This window comes from Dendrobates tinctorius, unplaced genomic scaffold, assembly GCF_039654945.1.
Source record: "Dendrobates tinctorius isolate UK_male_01 unplaced genomic scaffold, ASM3965494v1 ptg000020l, whole genome shotgun sequence".
Taxonomy (NCBI): domain Eukaryota; kingdom Metazoa; phylum Chordata; class Amphibia; order Anura; family Dendrobatidae; genus Dendrobates; species Dendrobates tinctorius.
The window spans coordinates 15,540,123-15,560,526 of record NW_027361688.1 but is presented as its reverse complement, the minus strand read 5'-3'; the positions used below and the strand labels follow the sequence as shown (position 1 = coordinate 15,560,526).

The window sequence follows — 20,404 nt, the reverse complement described above, 5'->3', positions numbered from 1 at the left end:
GAGATGATATAAAAGAGTGGGAAGAGTGAAAGTTAAGGGGAGTAGTTGGAGAGAGAGAGATAAGAGAGAAGATGGGTGTCTGAAGGACGTGCTGCAGCAGGTCCCAGTGATCTGGGCTGCTGGCACGAGAAAGACCAGAGAAAGAGACTGATAAGATTGATAACCTAACCTTCCATAAGAGAGAGAGAACAGATCGGAACAAAGGAGAATAGAAGGACGGTGGGAAGCTGGTTGAAGAAAGATAGAGAACCCTTCCAGTCCAGAGAGTGCAAAGGCCGGGGCCCGGTCCCTGAGGTTGATTGGATCTGTATGTCCGGCAACAGACACCGGAGGAGTAGTGAGCCACTAACGCCTTGCTCCCATCATAGACTTGGGACACAACAGCAACTGAATAGAGAGTCGGGACGCAGATAGGAGTCCCCGAGCAGGCTACAGCTGTCTGTCATACAAGTAGAGACTAGGAACAACTAGAGAGAGGCATTCCAGGGTAACTAAGTACTGGAGTGCTTCGCACCTAAAGGCGCATTGGAGGAGTCGTTTAGTGAAGGTACATGTTGGCGGAGTGTGGAAGGGAGAATCCTATCCTGCCTGGAGGTTGGCTGGAGCCCTGACGTGGAGAACACGGTACGGAGGCAGGCGTGTGTGTGAACTGCAAACAGTGAGTAAAGCTTTGGAACCGCACACCCTGGTGTCCTCCAGTTATTCCCACACCGTTACACCTGAGTACCAGCATCCATACCATTCTGCGCCTCTCCTCACCCATATCACCTACACTGCCCTGGGACTACAGCTCCACCTGTGGGGAGCTACACCATCTTGGCTGCACCACACCATCAGTCCCAGCGGATCTGCATGCAGCGTTGGCTCAACATCTTACTTGCCAAACACCACGGGTGGCGTCACAAACTATTCTAATAAACTTTAACACCATTAACAACATCACCGCCATTGATATTGGGCGCCCGGGGCCACGGACCGGGTCACCGCTGCTGTGACACATGCCCGCCTGACACCGGCCCGGTGCCGAGTACCCCGCTGCCCTGGGTGTGCGAGGGCGACCCACATATGTGGCCAAAAGCTAATTTTGACGCAAAGCGCAAAGATCAGAAGGGAAGAAGCGCCATATTGGAGTTCAGATTTTGCTGAAATGGGTTGCAGGTGTCATGTCACACTGACAAAGCCCCTGAGGTGCCTGAATAGAAGAACCTCCCCTAAGTTACCCCATTTTACATATGCCTCACAGAATTTTATACCATTGGGTGGTAAAGAAAGAATAATTGCATTTTTACCCCTAAAATGTTGTTTTAGCTCCAAATTTTAAATTTTTATATGAGCTAATAGGAAAAAATGGATCTCAGTTTGATGTGCCATTTCTCCTGAGTGTTTCAAAGTGACTTCCTTAGGCCGGGGTCATACTTGCGAGTGCAATGCGAGAAACTCGCGCGAGTCTCTCGCTTCAATACCCTGTACTCGTGACCGGAGCGTTCAGCTCCATAGAAATACATGCAGCCGCACACTCCGGTCCCGAGTGCCGGCGGCAGTGCCGGGTATTGAAGTGAGAGGCTGGCGCGAGTTTCTCGTATCACACATGCAAGTGTGACCCGGAGAGGTCTGGCGCCTGCGCACTGCAGTATTCTGCTCTGTCCTCAACAGGGCAGAGAAGTGCGCCTGCGCAGGAGCCACAACATGCAGCAAAGAAGAGGACGTCACCGTTAGAAGATGGGAGGCGCCGGACCGAACCGAGACACCCATCGGACCCAAACCGGACCCGGACCGCCCCTGGGTGAGTATAATCTAACTCTTTTTTTTATCTTTCAGGTTACATCGGGGGCTTAGCTACAGCATTACAGAATGCTGTAGATAAGCCCCTGATGGCAGTGCCGGCAGCTGATACTCGAAAAATGGGGTGACTGATTCCCTTTAATTTTCGCCCAAATTAATGGCGTTACTTCTAAATGTTCATTTTGTCTATACGGTATCACAGACAGGCCTGGGCTTTCAAGTACTTTCTGCCATAGGAAATTACCGTTAACGTGATATTAATTGAGAGAAACGATTTTAAAAAAAAAAGAAAATTTTCAACATCAAGAAGTGACTCCGCGCCGTCGTTTTTTTAAAAAATTTTCGACAGATGGTTTTAATACTCTGTCTTATATGCCTTATCCTGGAGGGATTGAGTCACAAGTATTATTGTGCTGCTACTTTAATTAATGTAGGTGTAGAAGACTGGTCACGTGTTTTTTTTTTTCTTTTTTGCGGAAAACAGGCGGTGGCCCCGTGGAACAATTTAGGCTTGAAGTTAATTATAGAAATCTACGCGAAACCCATCACTTCAAACCTAATTACAATTCTAGTCTCGTCAGCCGCACACCGTCCGATCTGGAGTCACTAGAAATCCTATAAAAGAGGATTAGGAAACAAATGTTGAGGGATTTTTTTTTTTTTAATTTTTGTTTTTTTATTTTAAAGTGAAAAAGAGGCGATCCTGGATATTAGTCATAGACTCTCGGAGCTCGCCATTCTCTTTAGAAAGTAAATGAATAGGACTTAGACTTATCTTAAAAGCAAAGAGGTTCAAATATCAATGTAGAATTGGAAAACGGGAACAGAAGAGGATATTATTTTATAGGGGGGGAATGTATCACTACAGCAGTGCCGGAAATTTGCTTTACAGCAGTAGCCGGATAAGAAGAAGAAAACTATGTATTGAAAAAAAAACAGATCTCCCACTTTGCACTGATGAGGGGCAGTACCCCCGAAACACAGTGTCCGCAAATGGAGATTCTGGCTTGGCTTTTATCCTAAGTCATGTAACAAGGCTCGTTAAAGGGTCGACATTGACTTTTAGGATTGCTACCTTCAATAGGTGGCACTAGAGTTCTAGTCCTCTTCCTCTCTGAAGAGACAATTTGCATAATTGAAAAAAAGAAAACATTTATTGAGGAGAAAGAGGAGCGGCGTAAATTTTCTGGAGTTCTTTACGGCTGTGTTTAAGCCTCTTAATGCCTTAAAGATGTGGTATTTCTGTTTTTGCGCTTCCATTTTTTGCTCCTCTTCTTCCCAGAGTCATAATAATGTAGTAGAGACCAAAATTGATTCTAAACGCGGTGATACCTCCATTCTGTTGTTGGACTCTGTTCAGATGAAACATTCCTTGCTGCACTACATCGGTCGTTCCTCAGCTTTCCCTGGGCGCTGCTTTGGACTTGCCGTTTCTCCCTTCAAATTCTGTCGCCTTCCAGTGGTCTCCAGTGTGCCAAGTCCTCACTTCCAACAAGATTCTAGTCTGCTACACCAACACCCCAGATCTGTGTACCCACCAGGCTTTGTGGATCCACCTCACCAGGTGAGCCTAACAGAGCCCTCTTCCTATATGAAGAGGTAATTTGCATATGTAAATTCCCAGGTGGTGAGCATTGCGTGGCCTATAAGTCTCCGTACGCAGGCTTGGTGTGCTCCACAAGGAGAAACTTCACTCTTCAGAACCTATGATTGCTATAAGTGATTTTTCCTTTTTTCTGTTCTTGAAATCTCATATCTATATAAATGTAACTAAACTTTTCTTTATTTTTTAATATTTTGTTCATGGAAAGTTATAAAACTTTACAAGTCATCCTGTAAAATAGTTCCATGTATGTTGCTTCCAAGCCCCTGTTTTTATCAAGTTTATTTGCTTGCCTTTGATTTGGAGTACAAATGATGGCAGTGATTGGTCAGCTCAGCCCTTGTGTCACTAACTCTTGGGATAATGTGATGCCGGAGATTGTTCTGATAAACAGAACACTCAGAGGAGGATATAGGAGCTGACCCATCCTCTGCCATCATCTGTACTCCAAATGAGAACATTCACTGCCATCATCTGTGCTCAAAATAAGAACATTCACTGCCATCATCTGTACACCAAATAAGAACATTCACTGCCATCATCTGAACTCCAAATGAGAACATCCACTGCCATCATCTGTACTCCAAATATGAAACATCTTCTGTACTCCAAATGAGAACATTCACTGCCATCATCTGTATTCTAAATGAGAACATCCACTGCCATCATCTGAACTCCAAATAAGAACATTCACTGCCATCATCTGTTCTCCAAATAAGAACATTCACTGCCATCATCTGTACTCCAAATTAGAACATTTACTGCCATTATCTGTACTCCAAATAAGAACATCCACTGCCATCATCTCATCATCTGTACTCCAAATGAGAACATCCACTGCCATCATCTGTACTCTGAATGAGAACATTCACTGCCATCATCTGTACTCCAAATGAGGACATCCACTGCCATCATCTGTACTCCAAATGAGAACATTCACTGCCATTATCTGTGCTCTAAATGAGAATATTCATTGCCATTATCTGTACTCCAAATGAGAACATTCACTGCCATCATCTGTACTCCAAATAACATTTATATAATTTTGATATAGGCATATAAATGACACATTGCAATGTGACCTCTGAGGAAGCAAAGTGCGAAACACTCATTGCTTAATTTCTCTCTGGAATTTATGTATAATTTTATTATAATGATGTGTTTTTTAAGCTATTCCATAAATAATAATATTTTATCTTCCATCATAGTGTGATATTTTCCTTGTAGGATTTATGATTTATATATACACACATACTGTTATTCTGTGAATCAATAATCTGATTTCTTTAAAAGAATAACAGTAGATCCAGACTGGTGATAGGTAATCTTTAAAAATAAAGCTTTTCAGAAAAAGCACCACTTTTGTCCACAGGCTGCGTTTGATAGAGCAGGTCAGTGGTCAGCTGAATTGCAATCCCAGACATGACCTTTGGTCAAGAGTGGCGCTGTTTCTGTGAAATAAAATCAGAATATATCATATATGGTTTTAATTAATGGTAGTAGAGCGTATCCTGAAGTTTAGATGCCATCCTTAAATTTTCAGAAACATATGAAGAAGCCGGTTGACTCTCCCGAAACGTTACCTGCAGAGCACAACGTGTGAGTTTCCAGGTTGGGTCCCGGGTTTCAGGTCACTGACGTTGAAATATGAGAGGGTATGATTGATGAAGCCATGCATGGTCCCATTTTCACTGTACATGTACTGATACACAAGGCGAGGGATGAAGTCGGATGTGACGGATATGACAAATGCCTGGAGACAAAAAAATGACTCGGTGAAGACAGTTACTCCACTGTTCACATAAAGACCAAAGATTCTGTAGATGCTGAAAAATGGGGAAACTGGGTGACTTTGACTCATTATTTGTATTTGTATAAAGCTATTTTTTTCAGTAAAGGGGTATTACATAACAAGTCACTTAAAGGGTTGATCCATTACTAATATCCCTATGTGAGGTCGTGTCTCAGATCAGTGGGATCTGACACCCGGCACCCTCATCTCTGGTGGTGGAGCAACTCCATCAACAGTTGGGTATTGCCGACCCTCACCAATCTGATATTAAAGCCCTACCCTATGGAGACATCAACAATGTCAAAGTAGTGGAACAACCCTTGACCCTTGTTGCACCCAGCCCTCCGATTGGTCCATACTTCTGCTCTATCCATCAATAACCTGCATCTCACCCCACATGTCTGCGAGGGGACTAGTCATCAGGGGCATCAACCAGAAGAAGCAGGAGAAGAAGCCCAAAGAAGAGACGACCAGAGCACCAGATGGAGCGCAACAGTGGCGAAACAGGTAAGGAGAGGGCCGCGGAGAGGAGAGAATGAGCTTTATTTTTTTTATCCCAGATTCGATTTCCATGAAATGTATTGAACACAATTCCAATTCACCTTCCCCCTTGAGTGAATCTGCTCGAATTGAATTTTGGGAGATTCCCTCAACTCTATCCATGACTATTTAGATTAATGAAACAACACGTATTCGTCACGTTTAATTCTCATAAAACACCCGCAGTTCGGATTCATACCTATTATGTATAATTATCCCCAAATCCAGTAATTAGAAAGTAAAATTAGATTCAAGGAGTGAAGAACAAAAAAAAAAAATAATGGAAACTCATTAAGCGACTGCGCCCAACCCAACCCAACAATCACTAAGAGTTTTGACAAAACCGGCCAGAAACTACTTACATTGATAAGGACAGAAAATTTCCCAATTCCGCTCAAAATATTGTACCAAATTCCTGAAAAAAGATAAGGAAAATATTATTAGTGTAGGTAGAAAATGCTCAAAAAAGGAATTACAGCTGTGAACAACACAGAGGTTGTGCTGAGACTTAATACGATCAAGACTGATTTGTAGTTTAGATGACTTATTTTTGCCTATATGGTTTTTTTCATGTCATGTCATGTCATCGTATTGGATGCATCTCTAGCTTCAAAGTAACTTGATGACCCATATTTTGCCCTTGGACAGGGTCAGGGATGGTTTGACTTTCGCAAACATTAAATGTACTGACCCATAAAATTGCTCCTTTCCGAGAAAATAACCATACTTTTTGATTTATGATACTGGAAAAAATATCATGTTAGGCAGTAGATAGAAAAATATTAAAATGTGAGCGTTCTCAGAAGTTGATACCTTTTAATGGCTAACTGAGAAGATGGTAATAAGAAACAGTTTTCGAGACTTCTTTGGCCTCTTCATCAGGCTCAGTACTGGTACAGACCGGAGTAGTGTGGAAATGTTGATATTTGTTAACATCTTTTCAGTTAGCCATTTAAAGGTATCAATCACAGAGGACTCTCACATTTTATTATTTTTCTATTTAATTTATTAAACTGAAATCAAATTAACACCTAAAAGAAAGATAGGAAGGGGAAAGGAAAGGACAAGGAAAAGGAAAGGAAAGAAAAGAAAATGAAAGGAAAGGGAAAGCAAAAGGAAAGGGACAGGAAAAGAAAAGGATAGAAAAGGAAAGGGTAAGCAAAAGGAAAGGGACAGGAAAGTAAAATTATAGGAAAGGAAAGAAAAGGAAAGCAAAAGGAAAGGAAAAAGATAGAAAAGGAAAGGAAAAGAAAAGGAAACGAAAAGAAAAGGAAAAGAAAGGAAAGGGAAAGGAAAGGAAAGGACAAGGAAAAGTAAAGGAAAGGAAAGAAAATGAAAGGAAAGGGAAAGCAAAAGGAAAGGGACAGGAAAGGAAAATGATAGGAAAGGAAAGAAAAGGAAAGCAAAAGGAAAGGAAAAACATAGAAAAGGAAAAGGAAAGGAAAAGAAAAGGAAACGAAAAGGAAAGGAAAGGAAAAGGAAAGGAAAGGAAGAGGGAAAGGAAAAGGAATGGAAAAGGATAGGAAAGGAAAAGGAAAGAAAAAGGATAGGAAAGGAAAGAAAATTAAAGGGAAAGGAAAGGAAAACGAAAGGAAAGGAAAAGAGAAAGGAAAAGGAAAGGAAAGCAAAAGGAAAGGGATAGGAAAGGAAAAGGATAAGAAAGGAAAGAAAATGAAAAGAAAAGGAAAAGAAAAGGAAAAAGATAGGAAAGGAAAAGAAAAGGAAAAGAAAAGAAAAGAAAAGGAAAAAGATAGGAAAGGAAAAGGAAAGGAAAAGGAAAGGAAAAGGAAAGGAAAAGGAAAAGAAATGGAAAGGAAAGGAAAAGGATAGGAAAGGAAAGGAGAAAGGGAAAGGAAAAGGATAGGATGGGAAATTAAAGGGAAAGGCAAAAAAGGGAAATGAAATGGAAAGAAAGCAGACAGTTAGAAGAGAAAATGTAAGGCTTATAGAAAAAAGAAATGTGGAGAAAAATTAGAAGACAGAAAATAAGAAAAAGAATATACAAAAAAAACAATGAGAGGAAAAAGATGGAGATGAAAAAGGTGGCATAGTAAAAAAAAAAAAGAGGGAAAGGTGAAAAAAGTAAAAGAAAAACTAAAAGATAAAGTAGAAGATGGAGATGAAAAAGAAATAAAATGAAAAGGAGGAGAGAAGAAAAATAAGGAGAAAAAGAAAAAAGGGGAAAAGCTAAAGGAAAGAGAAGGAGAATAAAGTGGAAGAAAAAGTAAAATGTAATGAGTAGAAAAATTAAAAGTAGAAGATTAAAAAGAAAGTAAAAAGAAAAGGAAAGAAGAGGAGAAAGAAGAAAAAGAAGCCAAAATAATAGGAGAAAAAAGAAAAGGAAGAAGGAAAGAGAAGGAAAGGAAGGAGAATTTTAATTGAAAGGGAGGAAATAGGAGAAAAAAAAACGAAAAACTATAAAAAATGCAAAAAAAGCAATATTATAACGAAATGTCACGCCAATATTGTTTATACATAACCTGTAATAACGAAAGCAGATGAAGAAAAATGAAAAAAAAAAAAAGGAGAAAAAGAAAAAGGTAGGAAAAGTATGTTGAGGGACAGAGAATCTGCACTGGATAACAAACTGATTGACACACATCTGCCGGCTCGTCATAGTTACAGCACAATTATCCGGACTCAGTCTTGTGATGAGACGGCACTTGTGTGTCCATAACACGACAGGAGCATATTGTATCCATAGGAGTAAGAAATGAATTTTCCTACTGAATGATGCCAATCAAAGATTTTTAAAAACTTTATGTACTTCACTCTGTACTTATATTATGCGATGAACAATCTTTATTTGTAATAATCTTAAGATACTTTCCAACACCCGCATTCCTTATATTTCCCCCCAATATCATAGTAACACAAGTATAATATAATACCTATGTCTTTAGATCGGACGGCATCCGGTCTTCTCAACTCTGCCACAAACTTTTTTGCATCAAGTCTGACTTCAATAATGTTGTTGAGCAGCGCAAAGAGCGGAGCCAAAGGGAAAGAGGCAACAAACAGCGTGACGAACCCAAACTGGATAACTAAAGCGAAAAAAATAATAGAACAGTAAAGCAGGATAATACATCAGACAGATTCAAGTCTTAAAAAACAGCTAAAAACCTCTGAATATAAAACACATGAGAGTACAGTAGAATGGTTCCAGGTATTGTGACAAAATTCAAATCTTATTGGTGGACGCTACTGAACTCCTAGAGATAAAAACTGAGCTCTGTGTAATGGGGCGAACCGTATAATATCAAAATGACTGTGTATTCTGTTACTCTGGAGCCCCCCTATAACAGCAGTCTGGGTGTGTAGTCTGGAGCCCCCCTATAACAGCAGCCTGGGTGTGTAGTCTGGAGCCCCCCTATAACAGCAGTCTGGATGTGTAGTCTGGAGCCCCCCTATAACAGCAGTCTGGATGTGTAGTCTGGAGCCCCCCTATAACAGCAGTCTGGGTGTGTAGTCTGGAGCCCCCTTATAAGAGCAGTCTGGGTGTGTAGTCTGGAGCCCCCCTATAACAGCAGTCTGGGTGTGTAGTCTGGAGCCCCCCTATAACAGCAGTCTGGATGTGTAGTCTGGAGCCCCCCTATAACAGCAGTCTGGATGTGTAGTCTGGAGCCCCCCTATAACAGCAGTCTGGATGTGTAGTCTGGAGCCCCCTATAACAGCAGTCTGGATGTGTAGTCTGGAGCCCCCTATAACAGCAGTCTGGATGTGTAGTCTGAAGCCCCCTATAACAGCAGTCTGGGCGTGTAGTCTGGAGCCCCCTATAACAGCAGTCTGGATGTGTAGTCTGGAGCCCCCTATAACAGCAGTCTGGATGTGTAGTCTGGAGCCCCCTATAACAGCAGTCTGGATGTGTAGTCTGGAGCCCCCTATAACAGCAGTCAGGGTGTGTAGTCTGGAGCCCCCCTATAACAGCAGTCTGGATGTGTAGTCTGGAGCCTTCAATAACAGAAGTCTGGATGTGTAGTCTGGAGCCCCCTATAACAGCAGTCTGGATGTGTAGTCTGGAGCCCCCCTATAACAGCAGTCTGGATGTGTAGTCTGGAGCCTTCAATAACAGAAGTCTGGATGTGTAGTCTGGAGCCCCCTATAACAGCAGTCTGGATGTGTAGTCTGGAGCCCCCCTATAACAGTAGTCTGGATGTGTAGTCTGGAGCCCCCTATAACAGCAGTCAGGGTGTGTAGTCTGGAGCCCCCTATAACAGCAGTCTGGGTATGTAGTCTGGAGCCCCCTATAACAGCAGTCTGGATGTGTAGTCTGGAGCCCCCTATAACAGCAGTCTGGATGTGTAGTCTGGAGCCCCCTATAACAGCAGTCAGGGTGTGTAGTCTGGAGCCCCCTATAACAGCAGTCTGGATGTGTAGTCTGGAGCCTTCAATAACAGAAGTCTGGATGTGTAGTCTGGAGCCCCCTATAACAGCAGTCTGGATGTGTAGTCTGGAGCCCCCTTATCACAGTAGTCTGGATGTGTAGTCTGGAGCCCCCCTATAACAGCAGTCTGGATGTGTAGTCTAGAGCCCCCTATTACAGCAGTCTGAATGTGTAGTCTGAAGCCCCCTATAACAGCAGTCTGGATGTGTAGTCTGGAGCCCCCCTATAACAGTAGTCTGGATGTGTAGTTTGGAGCCCCCCTATAACAGCAGTCTGGATGTGTAGTCTGAAGCCCCCTATAACAGCAGTCTGGGTGTGTAGTCTGGAGCCCCCCTATAACAGCAGTCTGGGTGTGTAGTCTGGAGCCCCCCTATAACAGCAGTCTGGATGTGTAGTCTGGAGCCCCCTATAACAGCAGTCTGGATGTATAGTCTGGAGCCCCCTATAACAGCAGTCTGGATGTGTAGTCTGGAGCCCCCCTATAACAACAGTCTGGATGTGTAGTCTGGAGCCCCCTATAACAGCAGTCTGGATGTGTAGTCTGAAGCCCCCTATAACAGCAGTCTGGGTGTGTAGTCTGGAGCCCCCTATAACAGGAGTCTGGATGTGTAGTCTGGAGCCTTCTATAACAGAAGTCTGGAGCACCCCTATAACAGCAGTCTGGGTGTGTAGTCTGGAGCCCCCTATAACAGTAGTCTGGATGTGTAGTCTGGAGCCCCCTATAACAGCAGTCTGGATGTGTAGTCTGGAGCCCCCTATAACAGCAGTCTGGATGTGTAGTCTGGAGCCCCCTATAACAGCAGTCTGGATGTGTGGTCTGGAGCCCCCTATAACAGCAGTTGTGGATGTGTAGTCTGGAGCCCCCTATAACAGTAGTCTGGATGTGTAGTCTGGAGCCCCCTATAACAGCAGTCTGGATGTGTAGTCTGAAGCCCCCTATAACAGCAGTCTGGGCGTGTAGTCTGGAGCCCCCCTATAACAGCAGTCTGGGTGTGTAGTCTGGAGCCCCCCTATAACAGCAGTCTGGGTGTGTAGTCTGGAGCCCCCCTATAACAGCAGTCTGGATGTGTAGTCTGGAGCCCCCCTATAACAGCAGTCTGGATGTGTAGTCTGGAGCGCCCCTATAACAGCAGTCTGGGTGTGTAGTCTGGAGCCCCCTTATAAGAGCAGTCTGGGTGTGTAGTCTGGAGCCCCCCTATAACAGCAGTCTGGGTGTGTAGTCTGGAGCCCCCCTATAACAGCAGTCTGGATGTGTAGTCTGGAGCCCCCCTATAACAGCAGTCTGGATGTGTAGTCTGGAGCCCCCCTATAACAGCAGTCTGGATGTGTAGTCTGGAACCCCCTATAACAGCAGTCTGGATGTGTAGTCTGGAGCCCCCTATAACAGCAGTCTGGATGTGTAGTCTGAAGCCCCCTATAACAGCAGTCTGGGCGTGTAGTCTGGAGCCCCCTATAACAGCAGTCTGGATGTGTAGTCTGGAGCCCCCTATAACAGCAGTCTGGATGTGTAGTCTGGAGCCCCCTATAACAGCAGTCTGGATGTGTAGTCTGGAGCCCCCTATAAGAGCAGTCAGGGTGTGTAGTCTGGAGCCCCCCTATAACAGCAGTCTGGATGTGTAGTCTGGAGCCTTCAATAACAGAAGTCTGGATGTGTAGTCTGGAGCCCCCTATAACAGCAGTCTGGATGTGTAGTCTGGAGCCCCCCTATAACAGCAGTCTGGATGTGTAGTCTGGAGCCTTCAATAACAGAAGTCTGGATGTGTAGTCTGGAGCCCCCTATAACAGCAGTCTGGATGTGTAGTCTGGAGCCCCCCTATAACAGTAGTCTGGATGTGTAGTCTGGAGCCCCCTATAACAGCAGTCAGGGTGTGTAGTCTGGAGCCCTCTATAACAGCAGTCTGGGTATGTAGTCTGGAGCCCCCTATAACAGCAGTCTGGATGTGTAGTCTGGAGCCCCCTATAACAGCAGTCTGGATGTGTAGTCTGGAGCCCCCTATAACAGCAGTCAGGGTGTGTAGTCTGGAGCCCCCTATAACAGCAGTCTGGATGTGTAGTCTGGAGCCTTCAATAACAGAAGTCTGGATGTGTAGTCTGGAGCCCCCTATAACAGCAGTCTGGATGTGTAGTCTAGAGCCCCCTATTACAGCAGTCTGAATGTGTAGTCTGAAGCCCCCTATAACAGCAGTCTGGATGTGTAGTCTGGAGCCCCCCTATAACAGCAGTCTGGATGTGTAGTTTGGAGCCCCCCTATAACAGCAGTCTGGATGTGTAGTCTGAAGCCCCCTATAACAGCAGTCTGGGTGTGTAGTCTGGAGCCCCCCTATAACAGCAGTCTGGGTGTGTAGTCTGGAGCCCCCCTATAACAGCAGTCTGGATGTGTAGTCTGGAGCCCCCTATAACAGCAGTCTGGATGTGTAGTCTGGAGCCCCCTATAACAGCAGTCAGGGTGTGTAGTCTGGAGCCCCCCTATAACAGCAGTCTGGATGTGTAGTCTGGAGCCTTCAATAACAGAAGTCTGGATGTGTAGTCTGGAGCCCCCTATAACAGCAGTCTGGATGTGTAGTCTGGAGCCCCCTGTAACAGCAGTCTGGATGTGTAGTCTGGAGCCTTCAATAACAGAAGTCTGGATGTGTAGTCTGGAGCCCCCTATAACAGCAGTCTGGATGTGTAGTCTGGAGCCCCCCTATAACAGTAGTCTGGATGTGTAGTCTGGATCCCCCTATAACAGCAGTCTGGGTATGTAGTCTGGAGCCCCCTATAACAGCAGTCTGGACGTGTGGTCTGGAGCCCCCTATAACAGCAGTCTGGATGTGTAGTCTGGAGCCCCCTATAACAGCAGTCTGGATGTGTAGTCTGGAGCCCCCTATAACAGCAGTCAGGGTGTGTAGTCTGGAGCCCCCTATAACAGCAGTCTGGATGTGTAGTCTGGAGCCTTCAATAACAGAAGTCTGGATGTGTAGTCTGGAGCCCCCTATAACAGCAGTCTGGATGTGTAGTCTGGAGCCCCCTTATCACAGTAGTCTGGATGTGTAGTCTGGAGCCCCCCTATAACAGCAGTCTGGATGTGTAGTCTAGAGCCCCCTATTACAGCAGTCTGAATGTGTAGTCTGAAGCCCCCTATAACAGCAGTCTGGATGTGTAGTCTGGAGCCCCCCTATAACAGTAGTCTGGATGTGTAGTTTGGAGCCCCCCTATAACAGCAGTCTGGATGTGTAGTCTGAAACCCCCTATAACAGCAGTCTGGGTGTGTAGTCTGGAGCCCCCCTATAACAGCAGTCTGGGTGTGTAGTCTGGAGCCCCCCTATAACAGCAGTCTGGATGTGTAGTCTGGAGCCCCCTATAACAGCAGTCTGGATGTATAGTCTGGAGCCCCCTATAACAGCAGTCTGGATGTGTAGTCTGGAGCCCCCCTATAACAACAGTCTGGATGTGTAGTCTGGAGCCCCCTATAACAGCAGTCTGGATGTGTAGTCTGAAGCCCCCTATAACAGCAGTCTGGGTGTGTAGTCTGGAGCCCCCTATAACAGCAGTCTGGATGTGTAGTCTGGAGCCCCCTATAACAGCAGTCTGGATGTGTAGTCTGAAGCCCCCCTATAACAGCAGTCTGGATGTGTAGCCTGGAGCCCCCTATAACAGCAGTCTGGATGTGTAGTCTGGAGCCTTCTATAACAGAAGTCTGGATGTGTAGTCTGGAGCACCCCTATAACAGCAGTCTGGGTGTGTAGTCTGGAGCCCCCTATAACAGCAGTCTGGATGTGTAGTCTGGAGCCCCCTATAACAGCAGTCTGGATGTGTAGTCTGGAGCCCCCTATAACAGCAGTCTGGATGTGTAGTCTGGAGCCCCCTATAACAGCAGTTGTGGATGTGTAGTCTGGAGCCCCCTGTAACAGTAGTCTGGATGTGTAGTCTGGAGCCCCCTATAACAACAGTCTGGGTGTGTAGTCTGGAGCCCCCTATAACAGCAGTCTGGATGTGTAGTCTGGAGCCCCCTATAACAGCAGTCTGGGTGTGTAGTCTGGAGCCCCCTATAACAGCAGTCTGGATGTGTAGTCTGGAGCCCCCTATAACAGCAGTCTGGATGTGTAGTCTGGAGCCCCCTATAACAGCAGTCTGGATGTGTAGTCTGAAGCCCCCTATAGCAGCAGTCTGGATGTGTAGTCTGGAGCCCCCTATAACAGCAGTCTGGATGTGTAGTCTGGAGCCCCTTATAACAGCAGTCTGGATGTGTAGTCTGGAGCCTTCTATAACAGAAGTCTGGATGTGTTGTCTGGATCCCCCTATAACAGCAGTCTGGATGTGTAGTCTGGAGCCCCCCTATAACAGTAGTCTGGATGTGTAGTCTGGAGCCCCCTATTACAGCAGTCTGGATGTGTAGTCTGGAGCCCCCCTATAACAGCAGTCTGGATGTGTAGTCTGGAGCCCCCTATAACAGCAGTCTGGATGTGTAGTCTGGAGCTCCCCTATAACAGTAGTCTGGATGTATAGTCTGGAGCCCCCCTATAACAGTAGTCTGGATGTGTAGTCTGGAGCCCCCTATAACAGCAGTCTGGATGTGTAGTCTGAAGCCCCCCTATAACAGCAGTCTGGATGTGTAGTCTGGAGCCCCCTATAACAGCAGTCTGGATGTGTAGTCTGAAGCCCCCTATAACAGCAGTCTGGGCGTGTAGTCTGGAGCCCCCTATAACAGCAGTCTGGATGTGTAGTCTGGAGCCCCCTATAACAGCAGTCTGGATGTGTAGTCTGGAGCCCCCTATAACAGCAGTCTGGATGTGTAGTCTGGAGCCCCCTATAAGAGCAGTCAGGGTGTGTAGTCTGGAGCCCCCCTATAACAGCAGTCTGGATGTGTAGTCTGGAGCCTTCAATAACAGAAGTCTGGATGTGTAGTCTGGAGCCCCCTATAACAGCAGTCTGGATGTGTAGTCTGGAGCCCCCCTATAACAGCAGTCTGGATGTGTAGTCTGGAGCCTTCAATAACAGAAGTCTGGATGTGTAGTCTGGAGCCCCCTATAACAGCAGTCTGGATGTGTAGTCTGGAGCCCCCCTATAACAGTAGTCTGGATGTGTAGTCTGGAGCCCCCTATAACAGCAGTCAGGGTGTGTAGTCTGGAGCCCTCTATAACAGCAGTCTGGGTATGTAGTCTGGAGCCCCCTATAACAGCAGTCTGGATGTGTAGTCTGGAGCCCCCTATAACAGCAGTCTGGATGTGTAGTCTGGAGCCCCCTATAACAGCAGTCAGGGTGTGTAGTCTGGAGCCCCCTATAACAGCAGTCTGGATGTGTAGTCTGGAGCCTTCAATAACAGAAGTCTGGATGTGTAGTCTGGAGCCCCCTATAACAGCAGTCTGGATGTGTAGTCTAGAGCCCCCTATTACAGCAGTCTGAATGTGTAGTCTGAAGCCCCCTATAACAGCAGTCTGGATGTGTAGTCTGGAGCCCCCCTATAACAGCAGTCTGGATGTGTAGTTTGGAGCCCCCCTATAACAGCAGTCTGGATGTGTAGTCTGAAGCCCCCTATAACAGCAGTCTGGGTGTGTAGTCTGGAGCCCCCCTATAACAGCAGTCTGGGTGTGTAGTCTGGAGCCCCCCTATAACAGCAGTCTGGATGTGTAGTCTGGAGCCCCCTATAACAGCAGTCTGGATGTGTAGTCTGGAGCCCCCTATAACAGCAGTCAGGGTGTGTAGTCTGGAGCCCCCCTATAACAGCAGTCTGGATGTGTAGTCTGGAGCCTTCAATAACAGAAGTCTGGATGTGTAGTCTGGAGCCCCCTATAACAGCAGTCTGGATGTGTAGTCTGGAGCCCCCTGTAACAGCAGTCTGGATGTGTAGTCTGGAGCCTTCAATAACAGAAGTCTGGATGTGTAGTCTGGAGCCCCCTATAACAGCAGTCTGGATGTGTAGTCTGGAGCCCCCCTATAACAGTAGTCTGGATGTGTAGTCTGGATCCCCCTATAACAGCAGTCTGGGTATGTAGTCTGGAGCCCCCTATAACAGCAGTCTGGACGTGTGGTCTGGAGCCCCCTATAACAGCAGTCTGGATGTGTAGTCTGGAGCCCCCTATAACAGCAGTCTGGATGTGTAGTCTGGAGCCCCCTATAACAGCAGTCAGGGTGTGTAGTCTGGAGCCCCCTATAACAGCAGTCTGGATGTGTAGTCTGGAGCCTTCAATAACAGAAGTCTGGATGTGTAGTCTGGAGCCCCCTATAACAGCAGTCTGGATGTGTAGTCTGGAGCCCCCTTATCACAGTAGTCTGGATGTGTAGTCTGGAGCCCCCCTATAACAGCAGTCTGGATGTGTAGTCTAGAGCCCCCTATTACAGCAGTCTGAATGTGTAGTCTGAAGCCCCCTATAACAGCAGTCTGGATGTGTAGTCTGGAGCCCCCCTATAACAGTAGTCTGGATGTGTAGTTTGGAGCCCCCCTATAACAGCAGTCTGGATGTGTAGTCTGAAACCCCCTATAACAGCAGTCTGGGTGTGTAGTCTGGAGCCCCCCTATAACAGCAGTCTGGGTGTGTAGTCTGGAGCCCCCCTATAACAGCAGTCTGGATGTGTAGTCTGGAGCCCCCTATAACAGCAGTCTGGATGTATAGTCTGGAGCCCCCTATAACAGCAGTCTGGATGTGTAGTCTGGAGCCCCCCTATAACAACAGTCTGGATGTGTAGTCTGGAGCCCCCTATAACAGCAGTCTGGATGTGTAGTCTGAAGCCCCCTATAACAGCAGTCTGGGTGTGTAGTCTGGAGCCCCCTATAACAGCAGTCTGGATGTGTAGTCTGGAGCCCCCTATAACAGCAGTCTGGATGTGTAGTCTGAAGCCCCCCTATAACAGCAGTCTGGATGTGTAGCCTGGAGCCCCCTATAACAGCAGTCTGGATGTGTAGTCTGGAGCCTTCTATAACAGAAGTCTGGATGTGTAGTCTGGAGCACCCCTATAACAGCAGTCTGGGTGTGTAGTCTGGAGCCCCCTATAACAGCAGTCTGGATGTGTAGTCTGGAGCCCCCTATAACAGCAGTCTGGATGTGTAGTCTGGAGCCCCCTATAACAGCAGTCTGGATGTGTAGTCTGGAGCCCCCTATAACAGCAGTTGTGGATGTGTAGTCTGGAGCCCCCTGTAACAGTAGTCTGGATGTGTAGTCTGGAGCCCCCTATAACAGCAGTCTGGGTGTGTAGTCTGGAGCCCCCTATAACAGCAGTCTGGATGTGTAGTCTGGAGCCCCCTATAACAGCAGTCTGGGTGTGTAGTCTGGAGCCCCCTATAACAGCAGTCTGGATGTGTAGTCTGGAGCCCCCTATAACAGCAGTCTGGATGTGTAGTCTGGAGCCCCCTATAACAGCAGTCTGGATGTGTAGTCTGAAGCCCCCTATAGCAGCAGTCTGGATGTGTAGTCTGGAGCCCCCTATAACAGCAGTCTGGATGTGTAGTCTGGAGCCCCTTATAACAGCAGTCTGGATGTGTAGTCTGGAGCCTTCTATAACAGAAGTCTGGATGTGTTGTCTGGATCCCCCTATAACAGCAGTCTGGATGTGTAGTCTGGAGCCCCCCTATAACAGTAGTCTGGATGTGTAGTCTGGAGCCCCCTATTACAGCAGTCTGGATGTGTAGTCTGGAGCCCCCCTATAACAGCAGTCTGGATGTGTAGTCTGGAGCCCCCTATAACAGCAGTCTGGATGTGTAGTCTGGAGCTCCCCTATAACAGTAGTCTGGATGTATAGTCTGGAGCCCCCCTATAACAGTAGTCTGGATGTGTAGTCTGGAGCCCCCTATAACAGTAGTCTGGATGTGTAGTCTGGAGCCCCCCTATAACAGTAGTCTGGATGTGTAGTCTGGAGCTCCCCTATAACAGTAGTCTGGATGTATAGTCTGGAGCCCCCCTATAACAGTAGTCTGGATGTGTAGTCTGGAGCCCCCTATAACAGTAGTCTGGATGTGTAGTCTGGAGCCCCCCTATAACATTAGTCTGGATGAACAGTCAGGAATCCTCGGGATGAGTTTCCAGAGAGCGGCAGTACATCTCTCTGGCACACTGACCGGGATCTGTGAGACCTGATGTCCTGTGGCTCCACCGGTCTCGGCCGGCAGACGCTGAGGAATTCTCTCCGTAAGGCAGCGCACTTGCGATTGTTATGCAAACTGCTTCTCTTCACTTTGGGTTCACAACACAGTGTTCTCCTAATCTGGCATCTCCCTCAGCACACATACACACAGGAAGGATGGAAGGCGTCCCATGTGATTACTTTATGCTCTTATTAAGGCTGGGTTACATAGCCTAGGATGTTGGCATTGGATCGTTGTGCCAGGGGCAGCACTTGACACGTTCACAGACTCAACAGAGAACAAATGCGGTCGGGTTTTAAGAATGAGTTCTATATTCTATCCCTGCCAGCGCTGAGTTATGGTTTTCAGCTTTATGTATCTTACATGTAGATTTCTTTTGCAAGTCTTGAATCTGACCTTAGTTTTATGCCGAATGTTTAGACTAAATGCAACTTTGGATATCGAGCTTTTATGCATGAGATGTAACAATGGGGTTATATGTGTACTACTAAGCAGGGTTGTCCGCAGTGGCGCAATGGTCGCAGTCACAGAGAGTCTGACGGGGCAGTTGCGTAATGGTCGCGGTCACAGAGAGTCTGATGTTGCCCATGTGGGAGAGAGGTCCACCAATGTCTACTTCCAAGGACGTACATTCAGATGAAGTGTATTGCAGCACAGGGACCCGCTCTAACTCCGTTAGCTGCAATACCTACCGCTGACCAATCAGAGGTTGGTAGCTGACGGAACCTGCCAGTCATGAGCAACGCATTGCAGTGACATCTTGCTTTGCCCAAGTTGGCATACTGAAGTCAGCTCCCAGCTACAGAAGAGAACATGGGAGCGGAGGAAGGTAAGAAGAATGGTTTATTTTTTATGTTTTGGAAAACAGAACGGACATTATACCAGGAAAAGGCCTAGGATGTGGTCATTATACCAGGAAGGGGCGCTGGATGAGGAACATCACACCAGAGTGCAGTACAAGATGGGGGTGATTATATCAGAGTGGGGCCTAAGATCATTATACCAGAATGGAGGTTATTATACTAGGAAGGGGCCAAGAATGGGTTAACATTGTTATAGGATGGGGACATTTTACCAGGAAGGGTTCCAGAATTGGGAACATTCTTGAAGGATGGGGACATTACATCAGGAAGAGTACCAGAATGGGGAACATTCTTATTGGATGGGGACATTATACCAGGAAGTGGTCCATGATGTGGAAAATTATACCTGAATGGGGGTTATTATACTAGGAAGGCGCCAAGGATGGGGAACATTGTTATAGGATGTGGACATGGACATTATACCAGGAAGAGTTCCAGAATTGGGAACATTCTTGTAGGATGGAGACATTATAACAGGAAGTGGTCCATGATGTGGAAAATTATACCAGAATGGGGGATATTATTACAGGAAAGGGCCAGAATGGGGGGCATTATTACAGTAAGGGGCCCAGGACAGAGGACATTATACCAAGAAGGGGCCCAGAGTAGGGTACGTTATTACTGGAAAGGGCTCAGGATGTTATACCAGGAAGGGGACCCGGAAGGGACACATTATACCAGGAAGTGGGATATTATACCTGGAATGGGCTGAGTGGGGGACAGTATAACAGGAAGAGGCCCAGGACAGGGGTTATTATAGCAGGAAGGGGCTTAGGATGAGAAACAGCCACAACAGATACAGGGATTACCTGTTGGTTAGGCAATTCCTTCATGTGTTGCGGCTGTCAAACAGCAGGCGCGGGGACTCGAACATTTTATTAGATGACACTTGGTTAACACTTGAGCATACTTGAATATCACCTTATCCGAGCACGTTCTCTCATCAATAATGGCCTTATCTAAGAAAAATATAGTCCCCAGCTATGACCTGTTCCCATCAGCTCCCTGCCCTCGGGCACTGGACCAATGAACCCCTTATTGGTCACACGATATGTCCTCGTATAGTGACTCAGCCGGTAAACACCTCAGATATTTTTGGCCGGACGGGGCTATCTGAGCCTTTTCTATACCTGTCACGAAAGAGGCCAAGAATTCAATTGTAATGTGCCTAGAGCAGACATACGTTATAGTTCTACATGGAGTAAGTGACAATTGCTTTAAATATGTATTGTGTATACAGAGGTGTTAATAATACTCCTGGTAAAGGAGGGTGAGAATTTGCAACCCAAAAATACCACCGCCACATAAAAACAAACCAGTATTGTAAAGGTGTAGTGATTTGTTATAGATTAGCCCATGTACAAAGTATTTATTCAAATTAAAC

General features: G+C 46.2%; 1 protein-coding gene across 1 annotated transcript in view; it reads right to left on the bottom strand.

Annotated features, from left to right (window-relative positions):
* Positions 1-20,404, bottom strand: part of ANO2 (anoctamin 2) — a 239,517-nt gene that overhangs the window by 18,709 nt on the left and 200,404 nt on the right. Inside the window, exons 22-24 of the mRNA XM_073567770.1 lie at positions 8,609-8,761; positions 6,080-6,132; positions 4,969-5,138 (exon numbers count right to left, since the gene is read on the bottom strand). Coding sequence (XP_073423871.1) covers positions 4,969-5,138; positions 6,080-6,132; positions 8,609-8,761 — 376 coding nt within the window. The remainder of the gene's footprint in view (positions 1-4,968; positions 5,139-6,079; positions 6,133-8,608; positions 8,762-20,404) is intronic.